Source organism: Magnusiomyces paraingens (genome assembly GCF_902498895.1).
Source record: "Magnusiomyces paraingens strain CBS 517.90 genome assembly, contig: contig3, whole genome shotgun sequence".
NCBI classification, from domain to species: domain Eukaryota; kingdom Fungi; phylum Ascomycota; class Dipodascomycetes; order Dipodascales; family Dipodascaceae; genus Magnusiomyces; species Magnusiomyces paraingens.
The window spans coordinates 4,447,703-4,469,611 of NW_022474069.1; the positions used below are offsets into that span (position 1 = coordinate 4,447,703).

The 21,909-nt window shown below is 40.2% G+C and overlaps 4 protein-coding genes across 4 annotated transcripts; 2 read left to right on the forward strand and 2 right to left on the reverse strand.

The window, feature by feature from the left end:
* SAPINGB_P004663 (uncharacterized protein) lies at positions 1–2,363 on the reverse strand (the record flags this gene model as incomplete). Its single annotated transcript, XM_031999378.1, has 4 exons — positions 1–1,875; positions 1,937–2,035; positions 2,091–2,247; positions 2,353–2,363. The coding sequence occupies 4 exons, from the start codon at positions 2,361–2,363 to the stop codon at positions 1–3; spliced, it is 2,142 nt and encodes a 713-aa protein (XP_031855269.1).
* A 289-nt stretch (positions 2,364–2,652) lies between these two features.
* SAPINGB_P004664 (uncharacterized protein) lies at positions 2,653–12,159 on the forward strand (the record flags this gene model as incomplete). The annotated part of the gene is made up of 6 exons (XM_031999379.1): positions 2,653–5,209; positions 5,265–5,907; positions 5,977–6,367; positions 6,645–6,708; positions 6,860–6,932; positions 6,990–12,159. The coding sequence occupies 6 exons, from the start codon at positions 2,653–2,655 to the stop codon at positions 12,157–12,159; spliced, it is 8,898 nt and encodes a 2,965-aa protein (XP_031855270.1).
* Positions 12,160–12,762: 603 nt separating this feature from the next.
* Positions 12,763–18,185, forward strand: SAPINGB_P004665 (uncharacterized protein; the record flags this gene model as incomplete). Its single annotated transcript, XM_031999380.1, has 2 exons — positions 12,763–12,833; positions 12,923–18,185. 2 exons carry the CDS (start codon positions 12,763–12,765, stop codon positions 18,183–18,185), a joined length of 5,334 nt encoding a protein of 1,777 aa, XP_031855271.1.
* Positions 18,186–18,887: 702 nt separating this feature from the next.
* SAPINGB_P004666 (uncharacterized protein) lies at positions 18,888–21,179 on the reverse strand (the record flags this gene model as incomplete). The annotated part of the gene is made up of 1 exon (XM_031999381.1): positions 18,888–21,179. The coding sequence occupies one exon, from the start codon at positions 21,177–21,179 to the stop codon at positions 18,888–18,890; it is 2,292 nt and encodes a 763-aa protein (XP_031855272.1).
* Between the last annotated feature and the right edge of the window lie 730 nt (positions 21,180–21,909).

Here is a 21,909-nt window from a genome sequence, read left to right on the forward strand (position 1 = left end):
CTAGTCATCATAATGAATAACACTTTCATCATTTCCCAATCTGATTTGTCCATGGGAGTTTATTCCAGGAATCCATGTACTTGGATGTTTTAATAAAGGCGACCACGAATCGAACCTTGATTTTGCTGACTGGAAAACTGTTTGCCGAGGTGTTTCTGAAGGACTGTCACCGTGATTATCATTGTCATCGTCTTCCAGAGAAATCTGTCTATTTTCTGGAATCATCCTCTCTAGGCGATCCTTGAGTACAGGCATCTGTGCCACTGTCAGACCGATGAGCACAAGGTAAAACATGGCAATTATGATAAAAGGTGCACCTGGGAAAAAGTCGGCAAGCCTACCTCCAACAAAGGAAAGCACTAAAATTCCTAACCCACCGCAAAATGAGTACACTCCAGCAATCGATCCGCTCGATACTCGTTTTGTGTCAGTGCACATTGACATGGACGAAATAATGGACCCAATCTGAGCAACACCCATCAAGCTACCCAGCGAATAAATGGCAAGCATAGCACCCCCAGGAGCTCCTGCCAGTGCTGAAGAAGACTTGTCAGCATCGTCATTACCACCAGTATACAAAATCAACTCCGCAGAGGTACTGGCCGAAATTCCAAAACCCAAAAACGCGATAACGCCAATAACACTTGATACAAGCATTGTAACCTTGCGCCCAAACCTATCAGTAGTGTAGCCCCATAATGGTGCAAACAAGAGTGTGCAAGTTTGCGTCATGCCCATAACAGAAAAACTAAGCACGTATCCTCGCTTACAAGTACCGTAAAGTTCTGAAGCGGGAACACTAGATGAAGCACAGCGAGGTGATGCGTCGTGCATATTAGCAGCGATTAAAAGGGGTATGAACATGACAGTGGCTACTGTCGTAGAGCGTGCAATAAACGCACCACAATACGCAAGTGCAATCTGCTTATCTTCTAGCGCAATAGAGAATCCCTGCTTCAACAACTCAAAATAAGATGGTGTTACCTGCTCAATCACTTGCCCATCCGGTGTAACCGTAGATTGCTCTGCTGACGTCTCCACACCAAGCGCAACCCGATCCGCTTCCGGAATTCGACCAGTCAACCAATACATAATCTTCTTAGTGCGGTCATTGTGCAGACCCAAAAGAAGCAGAGAACCAATGAACAGTGCAATCGATCCCACAATGTAGTACGCAACTTTGACAGCAGCTGTTGGCGAAAGACCGTTGTTCAAGCGCAAGCGCATTGGTAGTGCAACCAGCACAAACGCGCCAAAACACGCACCCAACCCCGTCATTACACCAACCATAGCCGTACCTTTGCCATTACGGGTTCCTGGCTGTACTACTTCAAAAAATTCATCGTCATCATGTCCTTCAGTTTCAACATCCCCGCGACCGTAAAAACCGGATCCATTATTATTGCTTTTGATGCCATTTTGAAATTCGTCATCCGACTCAGGATCTGTGCCTGCCCAAGGAGATGGCTCCTGGGGGAGAGGCGCGGCTGCGGCGGCTGAAGAAGTTGCAGCTTCAGTTTCATCATGACTTTCGCCATCAGTATATTGTGAAATCAGTGGAGAGTTACTATTATGGTACGGATCGTTATGTCCGTCGGCAGAAATGGAAAGCTCAGGCTTGGTGGAACGACCACGGAGTCTATCAATCTGCTTGAGTGTGTTGGCCTTGGTGTTGAGCCAAAATTTGCGCACAAGCTTTGTAGGTGATACACGAAAAGTACTGATCTCAGAAAGAATAGCTGTAATCATAGATCCGGAGGCCGAAGCACCGACTGCAAAAAAAAGGCGCAGGAACAGCATATCGGGGTAAACATTTTTGGCAACGGTGAACACAAACAGTGACACACCCACAATAATCATTCCAGCAACAACGATCTTTTAACGTGTTAGTAAAGAAATAAACGATCAAAAATAAAGCATAGAAAATATAACTTACAGGTCGAGTGCCAATCTTATCACTAAGAGAACCCCAAAGTGGGGCCAAAATCATAGTGAGAACTTCATCTGCAAATGTAAGATTACCAGTGTAGCTTCCCTATATTGAGATGTTAGAAACTTAGTTTTAAGAAGTAATATAAATAAATACTGACCAGCCTAGTATGTATTCCCAAAACATCAGTCAAGAATATCGGCTGTGTAGCCGACAAAAAGACCATGATCGAGATACAAAAAAAGCATAACCCATAAAAACTCAAAAGGTTTGCGAGCGAAAAGTCAGTGCGTTGGACCATGTTAACCTGTTGACTTCTAAACTCATATAGCATGGTAAAAAAGAGAAAAAAAAATTAAATAATCGAGATAATCTTATTTATTTATATAAAACTAAATGATGAGGAAAGTTTCAATTCAGACGAATCGCACATTTCGTATAAAAATACGTAAGTACTTCAGACGAGGTAATTGGGGAGAAAGGCTTTTTTTTTTAAAGAGCAAGGCCAAGAAAAAAGCTTGGTCGTTTAAGTGGGGATTTCCCAATCGGGTGTTATCTGATTAATTTGATTAATTTGTCATGTGAAAATATATTACATAAATATTACGTGCATATAAATTGTAATATATTGTTTTATTTATTTATTTTTTTTTTTAAAAGTAATAAAGGGGCGCTCGCGTCTTCGATCTTTCTCTACAATAACAACCACCAGCAAAATAAATATGAAGCTAGAGGAGCTCATCATTGATGGCTTCAAATCATATGCGACTCGTACTGTCATTTCAAACTGGGACTCCCAGTTTAATTGCATTACGGGTCTTAATGGTTCCGGCAAGTCTAATATTCTCGATGCTATTTGCTTTGTTCTTGGAATCACCTCTATGAGCACCATGCGTGCACAAAACCTTCAAGACTTGATTTACAAGCGCGGCCAAGCAGGTGTCACAAAAGCTTCTGTAACTATTGTTTTTGACAATTCAGACAAGACAACAAGTCCCTTAAACTTTCAAGACAGCTTAACAATCAGTGTAACTCGTCAAATCGTTATGGGTGGCACTTCCAAGTACCTCATCAACGGTCACCGTGCACAACAAAATTCTGTCCAAGAGCTTTTCCAGTCTGTTCAACTTAACATCAACAACCCTAACTTTTTAATTATGCAAGGAAAAATCACAAAGGTCTTAAACATGAAACCAGCTGAAATTTTGAACCAAATTGAAGAGGCAGCCGGCACAAAAATGTTTGAAGATAGAAGAGAAAGAGCAATTAAAACCATGGCCAAAAAGGAAAGGAAACTTACTGAGAGTACCGATCTACTGAAAGATGAAATTATACCCAAACTTAACAAACTCAGACGAGAAAAACTTGAAGTTATTGAGTACGAAAAAACTGTTTTGGACCTGGAAAATAAAACCAATATTATTGTCAGCTACGACTACGACCACATTAAGCAGAATCTAGAAAAACAATCGGAAACCTTACGCTCTAGACAGTCACATTTATCTGCTTTAGAAAATCTAGTTCCAAAATCAAGGTCTGAAATACAAAGTCTAAATCAGCAAATTTCCGAAATTAAGGCCAAGCGAGAAAGAGATTTACTTTCTGGTGCCGAAGGCGGTGGGGGATCTCTTAAACAACTCGAGCAAAAATGCAAAGACTTGTCTCAGGAGTCGGCTCGTATAAAAACTCTAAGCGAGATTAAACAAGCAAGCTTAAAAGAGGCTCGCCAAACTTTCAAACGACTGGCGTCAACTCTTGGGGATTTCGAATCTCGCGTTTCTGATCGTAGCGGTCTTTTATCAAAATTGGAAAAAAATCACAACGAAGCTAAGGAAGAATATCAGATTGCAGCCAAGGAAAAGGAAAAAAAGGAAGAGCTACTTCAGTCTTTGCAAACTGGTGTGGCGTCAAAGGAGGGTCAAGAATCTGGATACAATAATGAAATCCAACAAGTCCGAAACAGCATTGCTGTAGCTAACACGTCCAAGGCCAAGTATGAAGCACGGTTAGAATCGCTGCGCCATGAGATTGAACGTGACCGGAATAAAGTGTCAAACGCCCAAGTGCAAATAGAGCTTTCGAAAAAAGAACTGGAGACATTTAAGAAACAGCAAGAAGCAATATCAGACAATATGGCCAAATCTGGGTTTGTTCCTGAGCGCTTGAATGAACTTACCATAAAGGAGCGCGAATTGGACTCGCAACTTCGTGATCTTACTCACAAGATTGATATTGCTAAAAAAAAGTTTTCCAATATTGACTTTAAGTACAATATGTCTCCAAACGTCAACTTTGATCCTGATGGTGTTAAGGGTGTTGTTGCACAGCTTTTTACAGTTGACGAAAAAAACTATGATAAAACGACAGCTTTAGAAGTCTGCGCAGGCGGCAGACTCTACCAAGTGGTTGTTGACACTGATTCTACAGCATCCCAGCTTTTGAAGTATGGCAATTTAAGACATCGAGTTACCATTATTCCTCTCAACAAGGTAAACTCGCCAGCTTTTTTGAAAGTGGCCGAAAAACTTAATGCCGCTAAAAATCTTGCACCAGGAAAAGTTAATTTAGCTTTGGATTTGATTGGTTATCAAAAAGATGTGGAAAAGGCTATGCAGTATGTGTTTGGAGGCACTTTGGTTTGCTCAGATAGCGAAGCGGCAAAGCTGGTGGCTTTTAATCCTCAGGTTCGTGTGACAACAGTTACTTTGGATGGCGACGTCTATGATCCAAACGGCACTTTATCTGGCGGCAGTCAACGTAACAGCAATCGCGGGGACGGCAATTCTGCAAACAGCGACGAGATTGGGCCAAACGATGGGCTTTTAGTCTCTCTCCAAAAGATTCACAAAATGATAAGCCGGCAAAAGCATTTACAGAACGACTTGGAGGTTCTCAAAAACCAGATCAGAAAGGAAACGGCGCTGTCAAATCAGTGCCGTGCACTCAAAAAGGAATATGATTTAAAGCAACACGAAATCACACTGACTGAAAAAAAACTTCAGGAAGGACCCTTTGCACGGGTTTTACAGTTGTGTGAGGAGCGCCAGACCCAGATAAAGAATTTGGAGGAGGAGATTGTTCACGTTGAAAAAACAATCAGCGAAGGTGCCGTGGAAATCAAGCGGATAGAGCAGGAGATGAAAGAATTTGACAGCAATAAGAGTGGGAAATTGGACGAACTTCAACAATTAGTTGCAAAACTTCAAAGAAATGCAGCGGAGAAGCTCATTATTGTTCAAGAAAAGCAAAAGTTGCTCCAAAACGCCCAGATTGAGAACGGTAAGTTTTTTTTTACGAAACATCAAAGGAATATAAATTACTAACATTATTTTAGAACAAACCAGCAGTGACTTTGAAAACTTAAAAGAAGAAAGAGATCGCGCTCAAAAGACAGTTGAAGAACTTGAACCTGAAGTTAAGGAACTAGAAAAGCAATACAAACTGGTTTTTTCCAAGGAAGAGACCTACCGTGAACGACTGGATCTGGAAAAGACACGGCTGATGGGCCTTGATGAGGAGCTTACAGCGTTGGAAAAAACCTTAACTATAAAAACCAAATTCTTATCAGAAAACACTCACAAGATTCAAAAAATTAATCATGAGACGGATAACATAAAGGAGGAAATTGACAAGTATAATGCTATTCTCCATCGGCTTAAATCAGAGCATCCTTGGATCATGGAGCACCACCAAAATTTTGGCAAGCCAGGTACACCATATGACTATAATAGTGAGATCGACAATATTACTCATATTCGAATGGAGATTGCAAAGTTAAAAGAACGTGCAAAGTCAATGAAGCAACACCACAACTCTACAGTTCGAAATGTTATTGATACCATGGAGAAAAAAGAAGAGGAGTTAAAGAAGATGATTCGTACTCTTGAAAAAGACAAGTCCAAGATTGAAACGACAATTGTTCAGCTAGATGAATACAAGAAAAAGAAGTTGGAAGAGACTTGGGTTAAAGTTTCTCGGTGAGTAATATTTTTTATTGTGGCAATAATGGGAGTCATTGTGAGTCATTAAAAACTAACTCTTTTTAGGGACTTGGGGAAAATCTTTGGAGAATTACTTCCAGGAAATTCCTCCAAGTTGGTACCTCTTGAAGGCAAAGAGGTATCTGATGGTCTGGAAATCAAGGTCCAACTGGGTGGTGTTTGGAAAGAAAGCTTGTCAGAATTGAGCGGTGGCCAGCGGTCATTGGTGGCGCTTGCTCTTATTATGGCACTGCTCCAATTCAAACCTGCGCCAATGTACATTTTGGACGAAGTTGATGCTGCATTAGATTTAAACCACACACAGAATATTGGTCAATTGATTAAAACTCGATTCCATGGCTCTCAGTTTATTGTGGTTAGTCTCAAGGAAGGCATGTTTACTAACGCTAACCGCGTTTTCCGAACACGCTTTACTGAAGGCACAAGTACAGTATCAGTAAGTTAAAATAAATAGATTCATGTATGTTTGAGGAATTATATAGCTGGTTATTTTATATTTATCGAGGTGTTTTTAAACATTTATTCCAATAAGTATACAATCGATGTGGTTGTGAGTCAATACAGGGGCCCATTTTTTTATAATGAGTCAAATTCAAAAGTTGGTTATCCGCTGCAAAAAATAACCAAATCTAGCCACATTTTAATCATCAGTCAAGCTATTGTATACATGAATACCAAAATTTTTTATTGAAGATCTTCGAGTTAGTGGCAAGGTGGAAATTTCGTCGGGACTTTTAACGGACGGAACTCCGTCAATTTTTGGCGATGTCGACTTATGTAACCATATTTCGTGCTTTTATTGTAAAAAGCAAGTATGAATCATTTGTTCTTGAATCTGAAATTTTTTTTATTAAAAAGTAAATACTTTAACAAAAAAAAGTTCTTTCTTCTTTTCTTTCCCTAATCAAACATAATTTGTTTGCTATAGCTATGACCAACTCTTCTTGCGAATCTGGACCATGGTGGGTTTATGACGACCTAGCTCCTTGTTATCGTCACAGGTAAGAAAATATAATCCACTACATTAAATTGACCTTCTAATCATAGTATCTTAACAGGTTCACACAGCTTTATCCCTTTGTAACTTTGACTGTCATTTCGGCATTGATTCTTGTTTTAAAAACTTATAAATTTCTTCGTAGTTCCAGGGCAAAGTATTCGCGCAGGCTTTTTACTCCAGTCATAGACTCGGAACGCCAGCCACTCTTATCACTAAATGACCATCTACCCCATTACGTTGAGACGTCAAATTCCAATCACAAAGAATTAGAATATTTTCAAGAGACGTGTTCGCTTAGTGACATTAACCCTTCTTTTGATCCGTCTTCAACACAATCATTTTCCATTTCCAGAAACCGCGACACTGAAGTGACTTCTTTATCAGATACCGAATCGTTAGAAGAAAATTCTTCAACACTTTCGCCAAATTCTTCCTCTGCTTCTTCTTTAAATTCTCAAAATGATCAAAAGAAATCAAAAAAAAGGAATCTTACAGGTACTGTTTCTGCTGAAAATATTACCATAATCACCGTCACTCGCTCAACAGCTGAGTATGTGCGGCTTGCTGTGGAGTTAGTTTGTAACTTAAGTCTTGCTACTTCATCTATTACTGCATTTTTCATTCCCTCGATTTTTCAAGAATGGTCAAGCCCCGCAGCTCTTGTAGCAATTGCAACTTTTTGGACGTATAGCTTGGCGCTCATCTCTATCCGTTTATTTCTCATTAGTAGATCAATTGTGCCTGCAGTACCTCTTTGGGCACACTCTACAACCATCTATTTGTTTTCATTTCTCTTTTACTTGATCACGTTTCGTTCCACCATTTTACACCCCATCTCTCACCAGTCTCAAATATTTAATCTCGGACAGTCTTTTTTGGTTTTTACTTTATTTTTAAACAACTTTACAGCAAGAATTGGTGATGCTCCAGCAAAGCTATATGCTCGGGGGTCGACATTCCCTTCTATCGAACCAATTTCTAGTATCTTCAGCATCATTTCTTATTCTTGGATCGACCCTATCATTTGGATTGGCTACTTTAGACCAATAACTGCCAAGGATCTTTGGGAATTAAAAGCTGACGACCATTCAACTCAAATCTTTGAAAACTGGGCCAGAGCCACAGCGGGTTCCCCAATATCATCTTCTGATGGAACAGTAAAAAAACACCGGCTAACTTGGAGTTTATTTAAGTGTTTTTCAGAAAGTTTTATCAGTTTGGTTACGAGCTCATTTTTTCATGCTCTTGTTTCTTTCTGTCCCCCTTTGCTTCTTAAAATCATCCTTGAGTATGTCGAAAATCCTACTGGTACACCTGCAAGTGTTATTTGGCTTGCTGTTTTTTCTTTACTTTTCTGTGGGCTTTTTTCCAACATGATGAACAGTCGATCGTTATATGTGGGACGTAGATTGACAATCAGAGTAAGAGCTATTTTAATCAATGAAATATATAAAAAAACTTTAAGACGGAGAGCCACTGTTGTCAAAACCAACAGACCAGAAGAAAATGAAAATACCGAAGAAGATGATACCGTTGAAGATGAATCTCAAGCAAACCACGGCGCTATTATTAACCTAATGTCAGTTGATAGCTTTGAGGTTTCAGAAGTTTGCGCCTTTTTTAAAGATGTTTTTGAAGGTGTATTTGTGACAGTGATGAGCATCTTTTTTTTGTATTTGATTATCGGATGGAGTTCTTTTATTGGTGCTGGTGCAATGATTTTACTTATGCCTATTCAATTTTATTTATCTCATGCTTATACCAAACTTCAATCAAAAATAATGGCGACCACTGATCGCCGCATTGAAAAAGTAAACGAAGTACTACAAAGCATTCATATTATTAAATTTTTTGCCTGGGAAAAAAAGTTTTCTGAAAGCATCATGGAGACTCGTCAAGAGGAGATTCAAAATCTTCGAGCACGCTACGTCCTTTGGTCAAAAGCAATTTTGGCATACTTTCTCACTCCAGTCATTGTTACTGTGCTTGTTTTTGGGTCATATATTTTTATCCAAAAGCATTTGCTTACAGCACCTGTTGCATTTACCGCGTTAGCATTGTTGAATGTTATGAAGGATCCCATTCAAGATATGTCTGAAGTAATCACTGAAATGTTGAAAGCCAAAGTTTCACTTGATCGTATTGAAGACTTTTTAAATGAGAAGGAAACGTCAAAGTACTCTCAGCTGTATGTCTTCCCAACTACTGGTTCCAATGTTCGAATTGGATTTAAAAACGCTACATTTTCTTGGCAATCTTCTGATGTTTCAAACACTTCTAAAACCGACTTTAAACTTCGTGATATCGATTTTGATTTTGACATTGGAAAACTAAATGTTATTGTTGGTCCCACTGGCAGTGGCAAAACATCTTTGCTTATGGCTTTGTTAGGCGAAATGGAGCTTGCTTCTGGCTCTCTTTATCTTCCCGGGGGTTGTCTTCGTGATGAAGTCGTACCGGATCCTATTACTGGGCTAGCTGAGACAGTTGCTTATTGCGCCCAGTCTGCTTGGCTTTTGAATGATACAGTTCGCAATAACATTTTGTTTGGAAGTGATTATGATTCTAAAAGATTCAATGCGGTAATTGATGCCTGCTCTCTTCGTCGTGATTTGGAGATTTTTGATGGTGGTGATCAAACTGAAATTGGTGAGAAGGGAATTACATTATCTGGTGGCCAAAAGCAACGCGTTTCACTTGCCCGCGCTTTCTACTCCAACTCTCGTCACCTGATTCTTGATGATTGTTTAAGTGCTGTTGACTCGCACACCGCACTTTGGATTTACCAACACTGTTTAACAGGTCCCTTGGCTTTGAATCGTACCATTATTTTGGTTTCGCACAATGTGGCATTGACTATTTCGCAAGCTTCCAAGGTCATTGTTATGGATAATGGTCGCGTCAAGTCCCATGGGACTCCTATTACTTTATTATCACAAGGCCACTTAGGTGACGATGAGCTTACTAGTGCCTCCATTACCCGTGAAGCTTCTTCTGTTAATCTGAATTCACAGAATCATTCTTTTACACCGTCTGTTTTGAAACAAGCCCATATTGTCCCTCAAACATTAGGAAAAGAGGTTGAAAGACTTTTGAACAAGGAGCCCGATTCATCTATTGTGGAGGAAGAGGAAGAGGAAGAGGAGGAAGAAGAAAACAGAAAAAAAATTTCTGGGAAATTAGGCAGTGAAGAGTCAAAACAAGATGGAGGAGTTTCAACAAACATTTACTTTACTTATTTTAAGGCAATGGGAGGAAAATATTTTTGGGCATTTTTCATTTCAATATATTTATTTCAGCCAGTTCTTGATGTTGCAAAATCTTGGTGGATCAAGATTTGGACTCAGGCAATTACAGAAAACGCTCTCGATGTTATTAGCCTTTCACAAATCAACAAAATTATGCCGGTTTTTCATTGGCATTTTTCATTTTTTAATTTAGTTTCTGGTGTTCAGAGCCTCAATGAAAAAACACATGGCTCCCTTTACTACATGGTCATGTATGTTATTCTTAATTTTGTTTTTGCAACATTCACTACATTTACTTCATTAGTCAGTTTTTTCGGAAGTATTAAGGCATCTTCTATTCTTTTCAAACGATTATTAGACAATGTTTTAGAGTCCAAAATTCGGTTTTTTGACTCTACACCTATTGGAAGAATTATGAATAGATTTTCAAAGGATATGGAGGACTTGGATCAAGAATTGCCAAGTTCGGCTTCAACGTTTGTTGAATTGATTTTAAACACATTTGCGATTATTTTGCTCATTGTCTACATTACCCCAGAATTTCTTATTTTCTGTATTTTAATCCTGGCTCTTTACTGGTTTATTGGAGTTTTTTACCTATCTGCTTCTCGTGAAATCAAGCGTCTTGATTCAATCTCACGTTCTCCAATTTTTCAACATTTTGGCGAAACTCTTTCTGGTGTTTCTACGATCCGTGCTTATGGAGTCAATAATCGTTTCATATCTGAAAATTTTTTAAAGGTGGACAATAGCAACAGAGTTTTGTTTTGTTTATGGACATCAAACAGATGGTTTTCATTTCGCACTGAGATGGCTGGTTCCCTTGTTTCCTTTTGCTCGGCTGCCATGATTATCCTTAATGCCAAACGGTTGAATTCTGGTCTTGCGGGTTTGTCACTCTCCTATGCCCTTACATTTAACGAGCACATCAGATTAATTATTCGAACTTATTCTTCTTTGGAAATAAATATGAACTCTGTTGAGCGGTTGCTTGAGTACATGAATATTGATAAAGAAGCACCTGCAGTGATTGAAAGCTCTCGCCCCCCTAAAAACTGGCCTAACAGAGGCGAAATTGAAGTCAAGAATCTGTCGTTGAGATATGCTCCTGAACTTCCCTTGGTTATTAAAAACGTAACCTTTAGTGTGCCTTCATTCAGTAAAATTGGTATTGTGGGGCGCACGGGTGCCGGAAAATCCACTATCATTACTGCTTTTTTTAGATTTTTGGAAGCGGAGACTGGCTACATTAAGATTGATGGTATTGACATTTCTAAAATTGGTATTCGAGATTTGCGTCAGAATATTGCTATTATTCCTCAAGAGCCGACACTTTTTCAAGGAACAATCAGATTCAATCTGGATCCGTTTGATCAGTATTCAGATGAAGAAATTTTTGAAGCCCTTCGACGTGTGCATTTAATCAAGCCCAAAGAGTTTTCTGGATCTGGACATGTTTCCAATAGAAAGGGAAAGTTAATTTCCGGAAGCCAGGATGAGTCAAGAAACACGGCACTTAACAGTGCTATCTCTTCATCTATTTCTTTGGCTAGAGAAGTTGACGGCGAGAATATTAATTTATTTCAAGATTTGAGTACTGTTGTAGCTGAAGGAGGATCTAATCTCTCACAGGGGCAACGGCAGCTCATGTGTTTGGCTCGCTCATTGCTCAAATCCCCCAAAGTATTGCTTTTGGACGAGGCCACGGCATCGATTGACTATGAAAGTGATGCCCAGATTCAAAAGACGATTCGAGCCGAGTTTTCTCAGACTACCATTATCACAATAGCTCATCGTTTGCGGTCGATTGCCGACTACGACAGAATTCTGGTTATGGACAGTGGTTGTGCAGTTGAGTACGATCATCCGCATGTTCTTTTGCAGAACCCGGGATCCGTCTTTTATTCCATGTGTGCCAACTCGGGCGAACTCGAGACTTTACTGACTATCGCCCGGGTAGCGTTTGAGCAGAGGGCCTAAAACATTACTGGTTACATTGTGTATTTTATAAATTTAATTTAATAACTTTTGAAAGAATCTTTTCGGTTACACGGGGACAGCGGTTATCAATGACATTGATGAAGAAGATGATGATAAGAAGAAAAGATTGAAAGAATGCTTATAACTAATTAGTTTATCACGATGCCGTCCATAGCCTTTGTATATGTACAAATATATATATATATTATATATATATATTATATATATATATTATATATTATATATATATAAAAATATATAATATTTTTTTTTTTTCATGAACGGCATTACTACGACTAATTAAAAACGTCGGTTGGTGCCTTGCACAGCGGAGCTCCGCTTGAATTGGTGATGGGAAATGACGTTGAATTACGTAACACTAAATGCCGTGCCCAACTTATTTTACACTATGCAGGATGAATGTGTTTGTGTGGGTTAGATTGACAGTCCTTATATATCTGTGTGATTAGTTTTTTAATGATGAAAAAAAAAAAAAAAAAAACTTCTCTTGCCCCTTTTCTTTCTTTCCCTCTTTTTAAATCTTACAAACATCTACTTTTACAACACACCTTCCGCCATCTTCATCACCAAATCATCCATACCATGACCAAGTCCTCTTGCGATTCTGGGCCTTGGTGGGTCTATGACGACCTGGCTCCGTGTTACCGTCACAGGTAAGCTTATGAAATAATATGCGCAGGCTTGCGATTGTTGAAAAAAAGATCTCTCGTTTTCTAACCAATTTCTTAAAAAATTTCATTAGATTTACCCAGCTTTATCCTTTTATAACTCTGATTGTAGTTTCAGCATCGGCTCTCATCTTGAGAAGTCTTTTTTTCGTTTATAAATCTCGAGGAAAGTATGCCCGCCGCCTCCTGACGCCGGCTACCGACTCGGAACGCCAGCCGCTCTTGACTCAGGGTAGCAATGCACCTCATTACGTTGAAACACCTAATGTTGTTCCACCAGATCTTGATTATACCCAAGAAACACGCCCTGTCAGTGATATTGTACCATCTTTCGACCCATCCCCTAAAGCTTCTCACTTTGCAGTCAAGAAAGATAGCTCCACTTCTCCGCTTTTTTCTTCTTCCGACAACTCTGACACGGATGTTGATGAAGACAACTCTTCTACTATTTCTGCCGACTCTTCTGCCTCGTCCCTACACTTGCAAGAACAAGAAGAAACAAACAAAAAGGATTACGCCGATCTTAACGCCACTGGGGATGTTACCATTGTCACTGTCACTCGCTCTACAGCAGAAAATGTGCGACTGGGGGTGGAGTTCGTTTGTAACGTTGTTCTCGTAGCCTCCTCTTTAGCTGCCTTTTTTATCCCCTCAATCTCAAAGGAATGGACCAGCCCTGCTTTTCTTACTGCAATTACAGCCCTTTGGACTTATACTCTTGCGCTCATTTCCATCCGCTTATACCTCATTAGCAAATCAATCGTTCCCGTCGTGCCTCTCTGGGCTCATTCCACCACCATTTATCTTTTGGCCTTTCTACTCCACCTCGTCACGTTTCGCTCAGCCATTTTGCATCCTGTTTCTCGCAAATCTCAGCAATTCAACATTGGACAATCTTTGTTGGTTTGTATTTTATTTTTGACGAACTTTACCGCAAAAATTGGCGATGCCCCAGCAAAGATTTACATTCAAGGATCTGCATTCCCTTCGCTTGAGCCAATCTCTAGTATTTTCAGCATCATTTCTTACTCTTGGATCGACTCTACTATTTGGATTGGTTATTTTAGATCATTGACTGCTAAGGACATTTGGGAGCTCAAAGATGATGACCACTCAGTTGCTGTTTTTGATTCTTGGGCAGTTTCCACCGCTGATTCTCCTGCCTCTTCTTCTGGTGGCACCACAGAAAAGCGCAGCCTTATTTTCAGTCTCGTGAAATACTTTGCCAACTTGCTAATTATTTCTAATTCTTGGACATTTTTGTACTCTCTCCTCTCGTTCGGCCCTCCATTCCTTCTCAAAGTTATTCTTGAATACGTTGACAATCCCTCCCGTACTCCATCTAGTGTTGTGTGGCTTTATGTTTTTGCTTTGTTTTTCTGTGGCGTTATTTCAAATTCGGTTCAAGGCCAATCCCTTTTTATTGGCCGCAGAATTTGCATTCAGCTGAGATCTATTCTTATCGGTGAAATTTACACTAAAACACTAAGAAGAAGAGCCACGGTTGCTAAAAGCAGCAAACTTGGCCAAGCTGATGATGAAGAAGGAGAAGAAGAAGCAGAGAATGATAATACCAAGGATGACAAAACAACCGATAAGGACGATACTCAAGCAAACCATGGTGCTATTATCAATCTCATGGCTGTTGATACTTTTAAGGTTTCTGAAATCTGTGCTTATCTTCACTTTATTTCTCAGGGTGTCTTTGTTACTGTTTTGTGCGTTTTTTTCCTCTATCTCCTTATTGGATGGAGTTCTTTTATTGGTGCTGGTTCTATGATCTTGCTCATGCCGATTCAGTTCCGTTTGTCGCGAATGTACTCCAAGTCACAAACGCAACTTATGGCTGCTACCGATCGTCGCATTAATAAACTTAATGAGGTTCTTCAGAGCATTCGTATCATTAAGTTTTTCGCTTGGGAAGAAAAATTTTCTGAAAGTGTTATGGAGATTCGTGAGGAAGAACTTAAGCACCTCCGTACTCGTTATATCCTTTGGTCGGCCGCTACACTTGTTTACTTTACCATCCCAATTGTCGTTACTGTTCTCACATTTGGCTCTTACATTTTCATTCAAAAACATCTGCTTACCGCACCTGTTGCCTTCACTGCTTTGGCTTTGTTAAATGTTATGAGAAATCCCGTTGAGCAAATGGCCGAAGTAGTTACGGAGCTTTTGCAAGCTAAGGTTTCCCTCGATCGTATTGAAGACTTTTTGAATGAAAAGGAAACTTCAAAGTATTCACAGCTTTCTGTTCATCCTACCTCTGGTTCTAACACAAGAATTGGGTTTCAGAACGCTACATTTTCCTGGGAGTCCTCTGATATTTCAAACACCTCCAAGACTGATTTTAAGCTTCGTGACATTGACGTTGATTTCAAGGTAGGCGAACTCAATGTAATTATTGGTCCCACTGGCAGTGGTAAGACTTCATTACTTTTAGCATTACTTGGTGAAATGGAACTTGCTGCTGGATCAATTTACCTCCCTGGAGGATGTCTTCGTGACCAGGTTGTCCCCGATGCCGCTACTGGGCTTGCTGAAACTGTTGCTTATTGTTCTCAATCCGCCTGGCTTTTAAATGATACTTTGCGCAATAACGTTTTATTTGGCAGCGAATATGACCATGACCGTTATAATGCAGTCATTGATGCTTGTTCTCTTCGTCGCGATTTGGAGATTTTGGATGCTGGTGATCAAACTGAAATTGGTGAGAAGGGAATTACATTATCTGGTGGCCAAAAGCAACGCGTTTCACTTGCCCGCGCTTTCTACTCCAACTCTCGTCACCTGATTCTTGATGATTGTTTAAGTGCTGTTGACTCGCACACCGCACTTTGGATTTACCAACACTGTTTAACAGGTCCCTTGGCTTTGAATCGTACCATTATTTTGGTTTCGCACAATGTGGCATTGACTATTTCGCAAGCTTCCAAGGTCATTGTTATGGATAATGGCCGTGTCAAGGCTCAAGGTACACCCACTGTTTTACTTGCTCAAGGCCACCTTGGTGATGACGAACTTACTAGTGCTTCCGTCACCAGAGCTGCCTCTTCCGTCAACCTTAAAGCCCATGGATCTAACAGTTCTGCTATTGCAACTTCGGTTCACAATCAACTTGTTCCTAAGACTTTTGGTGAGGAGGTTGCGGCTAAACTTTCCGAAGAACCTGACCCATCCATCATTGAAGAAGAAAATGACAAGAAGAAAAAGAAGAAGGGTTCTGGTAAGCTTGTCGCTGAAGAAACTAAACAAGAAGGAAGTGTATCTACTGATGTTTACTTGGCATACATGAAGGCTATGGGAGGCAAGTCATTCTGGATCTTTTTGATTTCTCTCTTTTTATTCCAACCTGTTCTTGACATTACCAAATCTTGGTGGATTAAAATTTGGACGCAAGCTATTACTGAAAAGAACCCTGATCAAATCACCGTTGAAAATATCCACTACGTTGCACCGTCCCTTCTTTCTCATTGCTATTCTTATCTTTACTACCATTCTTTGAATTTTCTTTCTAACAGCAACAATGCAGGCATTGCTTCTACTGTTCGAGCCTGGGACGAAAAAACGCACGGTTCAGTCTTTTACATGGTGATGTACATTGTCATTAGTATTGTTTTTGCGACATTTACCACTTTTAACGTTTTGGTTAGTTACCTGGGTGGTATTAATGCTTCTCGCAAGCTTTTCAAAAAACTTCTTGATAATGTTTTGCAATCCAAAATCCGCTTCTTTGATTCTACACCTATTGGACGCATCATGAATCGATTTTCTAAGGACATGGAGGGTGTTGATCAGGAACTACCCACTATGGCTTCGTCTGTGTTTCGTTTCATTTTAGGTTCCCTTGCAACCACCTTTCTTATTGCCTATATTACTCCTGGCTTTTTGATTTTCGGTATATTCATCATGAGTCTTTATTGGTTGATTGGCATCTTTTACTTGTCTGCTTCTCGTGAGATCAAACGTATTGATTCAATTTCCAAGTCACCCATCTACCAACACTTTGGTGAAACTCTTTCAGGTGTTTCCACCATTCGTGCCTATGGCGTTGGTAATCGGTTCATTTCTGACAGTTTCTCCAAGGTGGACAATAACAATCGTCCATTCTTTTACTTATGGGTTGCAAACAGATGGCTTTCCTTTAGAATCGATCTTGCTGGTGCGCTGGTTTCATTTTCTTCTGCAGCCATGATTATCCTTAACACCAAGGGCCTGAGTGCTGGTCTTGCAGGTTTGTCGCTTTCTTATGCTCTTACATTTAATGACTATGTTTTGTGGATTGTGCGTTTGTATGCTGTATTGGAGATGAATATGAACTCTATTGAGCGTTTGCAGGAGTACATGGATATTGAAAAAGAGGCGCCAGCTGTTATTGAGGGTTCCCGTCCTCCTGCTAACTGGCCTAGCAAAGGTGAGATTGAAGTCCACGATTTGTCTTTACGTTACGCTCCGGATCTTCCCATGGTTATCAGGAATGTTACATTTAACGTGCCAGCGTTTAGCAAGATTGGCATTGTTGGCCGGACGGGTGCCGGCAAGTCGACCATCATCACGGCGTTTTTTAGATTTTTAGAGGCCGAGACTGGATACATTAAGATTGATGGGATTGACATTTCTAAAATTGGTCTTAGAGACTTGCGACAAAACCTGGCGATTATTCCACAGGACCCCACACTGTTCCAAGGAACAATTCGGTCAAACTTGGATCCCTTTGACCAGTACACAGACGATGAGATATATGAGGCTCTGCGCCGCGTGCATCTAATCAAACCAGAAGAACTGTCGTCAATTGTGCGTCGCATCAAGGGCAAGGGCAAATCTATTTCGAGCGGGCACTCGACACCTTTACGTGCAACAACAGCAATGGACAGCGCTGCATCGTCAGCAATTGCAGCTGCAGCAGCTGCCAAGGCAGCAGAAGGTGAGAATGTGAATCTATTCCATGACTTGAACACTGCTGTTGCAGAAGGTGGGTCCAACCTGTCACAAGGTCAGAGACAGCTCATGTGCCTTGCACGGTCGTTACTCAAGTCACCAAAAGTTTTGTTGCTAGATGAAGCAACTGCTTCAATTGATTATGAGAGTGATGCACAAATTCAAAAGACTATTCGAGCAGAGTTTGCACAAACAACAATTTTGACGATTGCGCACCGACTGCGGTCGATTGCGGATTACGATCGTATCTTGGTGATGGATGCTGGACGTGCAGTTGAGTATGATCATCCTCATGTGCTGCTGCAGAACACCGGGTCTATTTTTTACTCCATGTGTGCTAACTCGGGTGAGCTTGAAACGCTACTGGGTATTGCCCAAGCTGCCTACGAAGCTTTGTAATCTTAAAGTTATAAAATTAATAATTTTTTTTTTTTAAAAAAAAAAATAGTTTATGAACTGTGTGTATTGTATTTCAAAATTAGTAATAAATATAAATCTACTCTTAAAGAAAAGAAATATTTTAACAAGAAACGTTGGAAGTCTCAAGTATGAAAGCAATAGCTTAAGCTATTTTGAGGGGTGGGACGATGGAATATAAATTGAATAAATTTTTTTTTAAAAAAAAAACCCCCCCAAATCATGCCAACCAAATTTGGTTGTATAGAATAAATATAGTTATCATTACTTGATTACTTTGAATATTTTGAATATTTTGAATATTTTGAATATTTTGAATATTTTGAATAGACAAAAACCAGAAAAAATTACCAACCCGCATCACAATTATATATAGTTTAGAAACCTAATTTTATATAGATCCCTTTGTCACGTTTTACAGTTATTAATTATACTTTATTTGGAAAGTTCGATACGTTTTAAAAAAAGGGGTCTTTTTTTTTTTTTTTTTTTTTTTTTTTTTTACATTTTAAGTTATTGCGAGTGTGCATAATACACTTAGAGTGATGAATAGATTCGTTAAGATTTGATATATATGGCTAAAAATATAATAATAATAGCAAGACAAAAAAAAAAAAAAAAAAACAAGAAAGATGACAATGAAAAAAAAAAAAAAGGAGGGAGGCATCATAAAGAGACAAAATGTTACAGAGCAGCCACGGTGGCCGTGGTTGGAGTAGCTGGCACGTCGGCCGCAGCCGCAGCGGCCGCAGAAGCCAGGAACCCATCAACTCGAGAAGCTTTAGTAGGCGTCGAAGGCATGTCGGGGATGCGAGACGAGCAAACCTGCTTTACAATAACAATCTCATCATCATCGTCATCAATTTCTTCTTCTTCTTCTTCTTCATCATCATCCAATTCCTCTAGATCATCTTCGGCGGTTGTTGTCACAGGAGTCAATAGAACACCTTCAGATACTGGCACGTCTTCTACAATAAACGACGTATCATCATCAGCCACAGATACGTCGTCGTCCAGACGTTTCTGGTACTGGGTGCTACGGCTACTCTTCGGAGTCGCAGGAGCCGATGTTGCCGGTGTGTTCACAAGACTTTCAGTACCTTCTTCTTGGACACCATGGCCATCATCTACTTGGTTGGAGTTATCTAGTTCTGACGTTTGTATGAGGAACTCTTGTGTGGTGCCTTGTTGTTTTTCACTAGACTTTTCACCATCTTCTTCAGTACCAGCAATAGGAGACGAGGGGGATGCAGAAACAGTAGCAACAGCAGCAGCAGCAGCAGTCGCCTGATTGAATCGTTTAGATGTCCTCCGTGGAGAACCACCCTTTGGAGATGCTGCGGCGGCAGCAGCTGCGCGGGTGTTTGCTGCAGCAATAGCAGCTGCCGTTGCCTCCTTTGCTGCTGTGGGCGAGAGTGATGGGACTGGGGCAGTAGCTGCGTCAGTGGGGATGGCGAGGGTGACGGGATCTGCAGATGCGCGGCGCTGGTAGGATGCAGTTGCGCTATCTGCGTGGGCCTTGAGACGGTAAAACACGCGTTTCCAGGTGGTTTGAAGCAGGTCTCCTGGATCGATTTTGTTGAGCTGGGCAGGAGGGGTATCATTGTTAATTGGCGGTGGTTTGTCTTGGCCATACATGCAGTAGTAAGGAGTGACTCTGCTAACAGGATTGACATGAGAGTTAAAATCAGTTTCACAGTCCTTTACTACCTGAGTCCAAAGCACTTCTGCACTCTTGTTGTCTCTAGTTTTTTCTTTAAAGAACCGTGTAACACGTTTTTTCGCAGGCTGGAGGCCACCACCAATTTGTGGGCGGAATGCAGAGGTGCGTAGATGCTTAATCTTGTGTTCTATGCAGAGAGCATCAAACTCGCCCTTGAAGCGAGTGCGGCGGCCCGAGGAAATGAGTTGTTCCGGGAAGCCGCCTGCACGGGTGCAGATGGCACTGAAGTGTGTCCAGTAACCTGCTGGAGTATCTGAGCTAGAAACAGCTTCAAGGAAAAGACCCTTTGTAAATCGGTCTTGGACCATGAGAAGACGGTCAAAGCCATCTCCATGGTCAACAAAGCCAGGAAGATAGTCGATACTCATGACCTGGCAGGGTCGGGTAGGGAACTTACGGACGACGCCATCAATGACCTCGCCATCGCCAGTGTCTAGTTTAGCGCCAGCCTCAATGTCCTTATCAAAGAGGTCGTAGTCATCGATGAAATCTGGGGTATCAATTGTGGAAGATGTGGAAGATGAGGTTGAGTCTGAGGTTGTAGAAGATGAGGTCTGTTTCCGTGGTGTTAGGTATTTTGCCTTTTCGCGTTGACGGATTGCCTTATGAACATCAAGAGAAGATGCTTCGAGGCTTTTTACAAGCCACTGATGCTGTTCTACTTGTGTAGTTGGGTCATAGATAGGATGGCCACCGACGTTAAAGTGTTCTGCGTACTTGAGCATGAGTTGCTCGCGGACTTCTGGGTGAACACTGAGAAGCCAAACCTCGAGTTTGCCGCCTGGTTTTGATAAAAACTCTGCGAGCTGGGCCGAGTAGGCGGAAAAGTGATTATAGAATTCAAAGGAGTTTTTGAAGCGCTCATAGTCACGCGCACGCATGTCTAAGGTATAGCGGGTGCGCATGATACGGTTGATTGTGGAGAGAGCACCTGAACGGAGGATCCAATCGACGGGGAGTTTTGAGTTGAGGGTTCTAGAGAGTTGGGTTTTTGTAATTTTGCCACCTGGAGCCTTGGTTACGTAGGTATAAAGCTCTAGCATGAAATAGTAGAGGTCGATTTCTGGGTCATATTTGGGGGCAAAGTCTGTGGGGACATACTCTGTATTTGTTGACGAGGCAAAGGCATAGTCATTGAGTGGGTGGGGCTGGCCTAGAAATGGGAACCAGACGACACCAAACTCGGAGAACTTTGGGATCTCAGACTTGAGACGGGATGACCGTAGTGGGACTTTTGGCGAGAAGTTTCCCATTGGTATTTCTATGAGAAAGAGTTGTTGTTTTTTTTTTTGTTATAAAAGTGGTGATGGTGGTAATAGTAAAGTAAAAGATTGGAAGAAAGGGGTTTTTTTTTTTAAAGAAAAAAAAAAAAAAAAAAAGGTGGTAGTGGTGGTAAAACAGGAAAAAAAAAAAAAAAAAAAAAATAATTCCCCCAAAATCATAAACAAACAAAATAAAAAAATGAAAATAAAAAAAATTCTTAATTTCAGTTATATTTTTAGTTATTTATTATTATTAAATAAACATTGTAGTTAAAAAAAAAATAATAATAATAATGTGCTAAATATATACCCCACGCAAATGCGTATGTCCCAAAGCTACAAGTATTTATTAAATTTATTATTAAATTTATTGTTGTTAGGAATTTTTTATTTTTATTTTTATTTTCTTTCTTTCTTTCTTTCTTTCTTTCCATTTCCATATTGCTTGATCGGGCAATTTGCTCCTTCCTTTGCAAGGCTTAACGTGCTTTTTTTTTTTTTTTTTTCTTTTTAATGTCACTAGCTATTGACTTTCAATTGAATTTTTTAACCAAAGTCTTAGCCTGTTTGATGATATTCTATATAGTTGGTAGACAAATCAGTTAATTGGTCTGTCTTCTAGTAACATCGAGATATCATGTACTGGTGCTTAAATAGAAAGAAATAAAAAAAAAAAAAAAAAAAAAAAGAAACTTCAAAATGACTTCCACCATTCTGGACT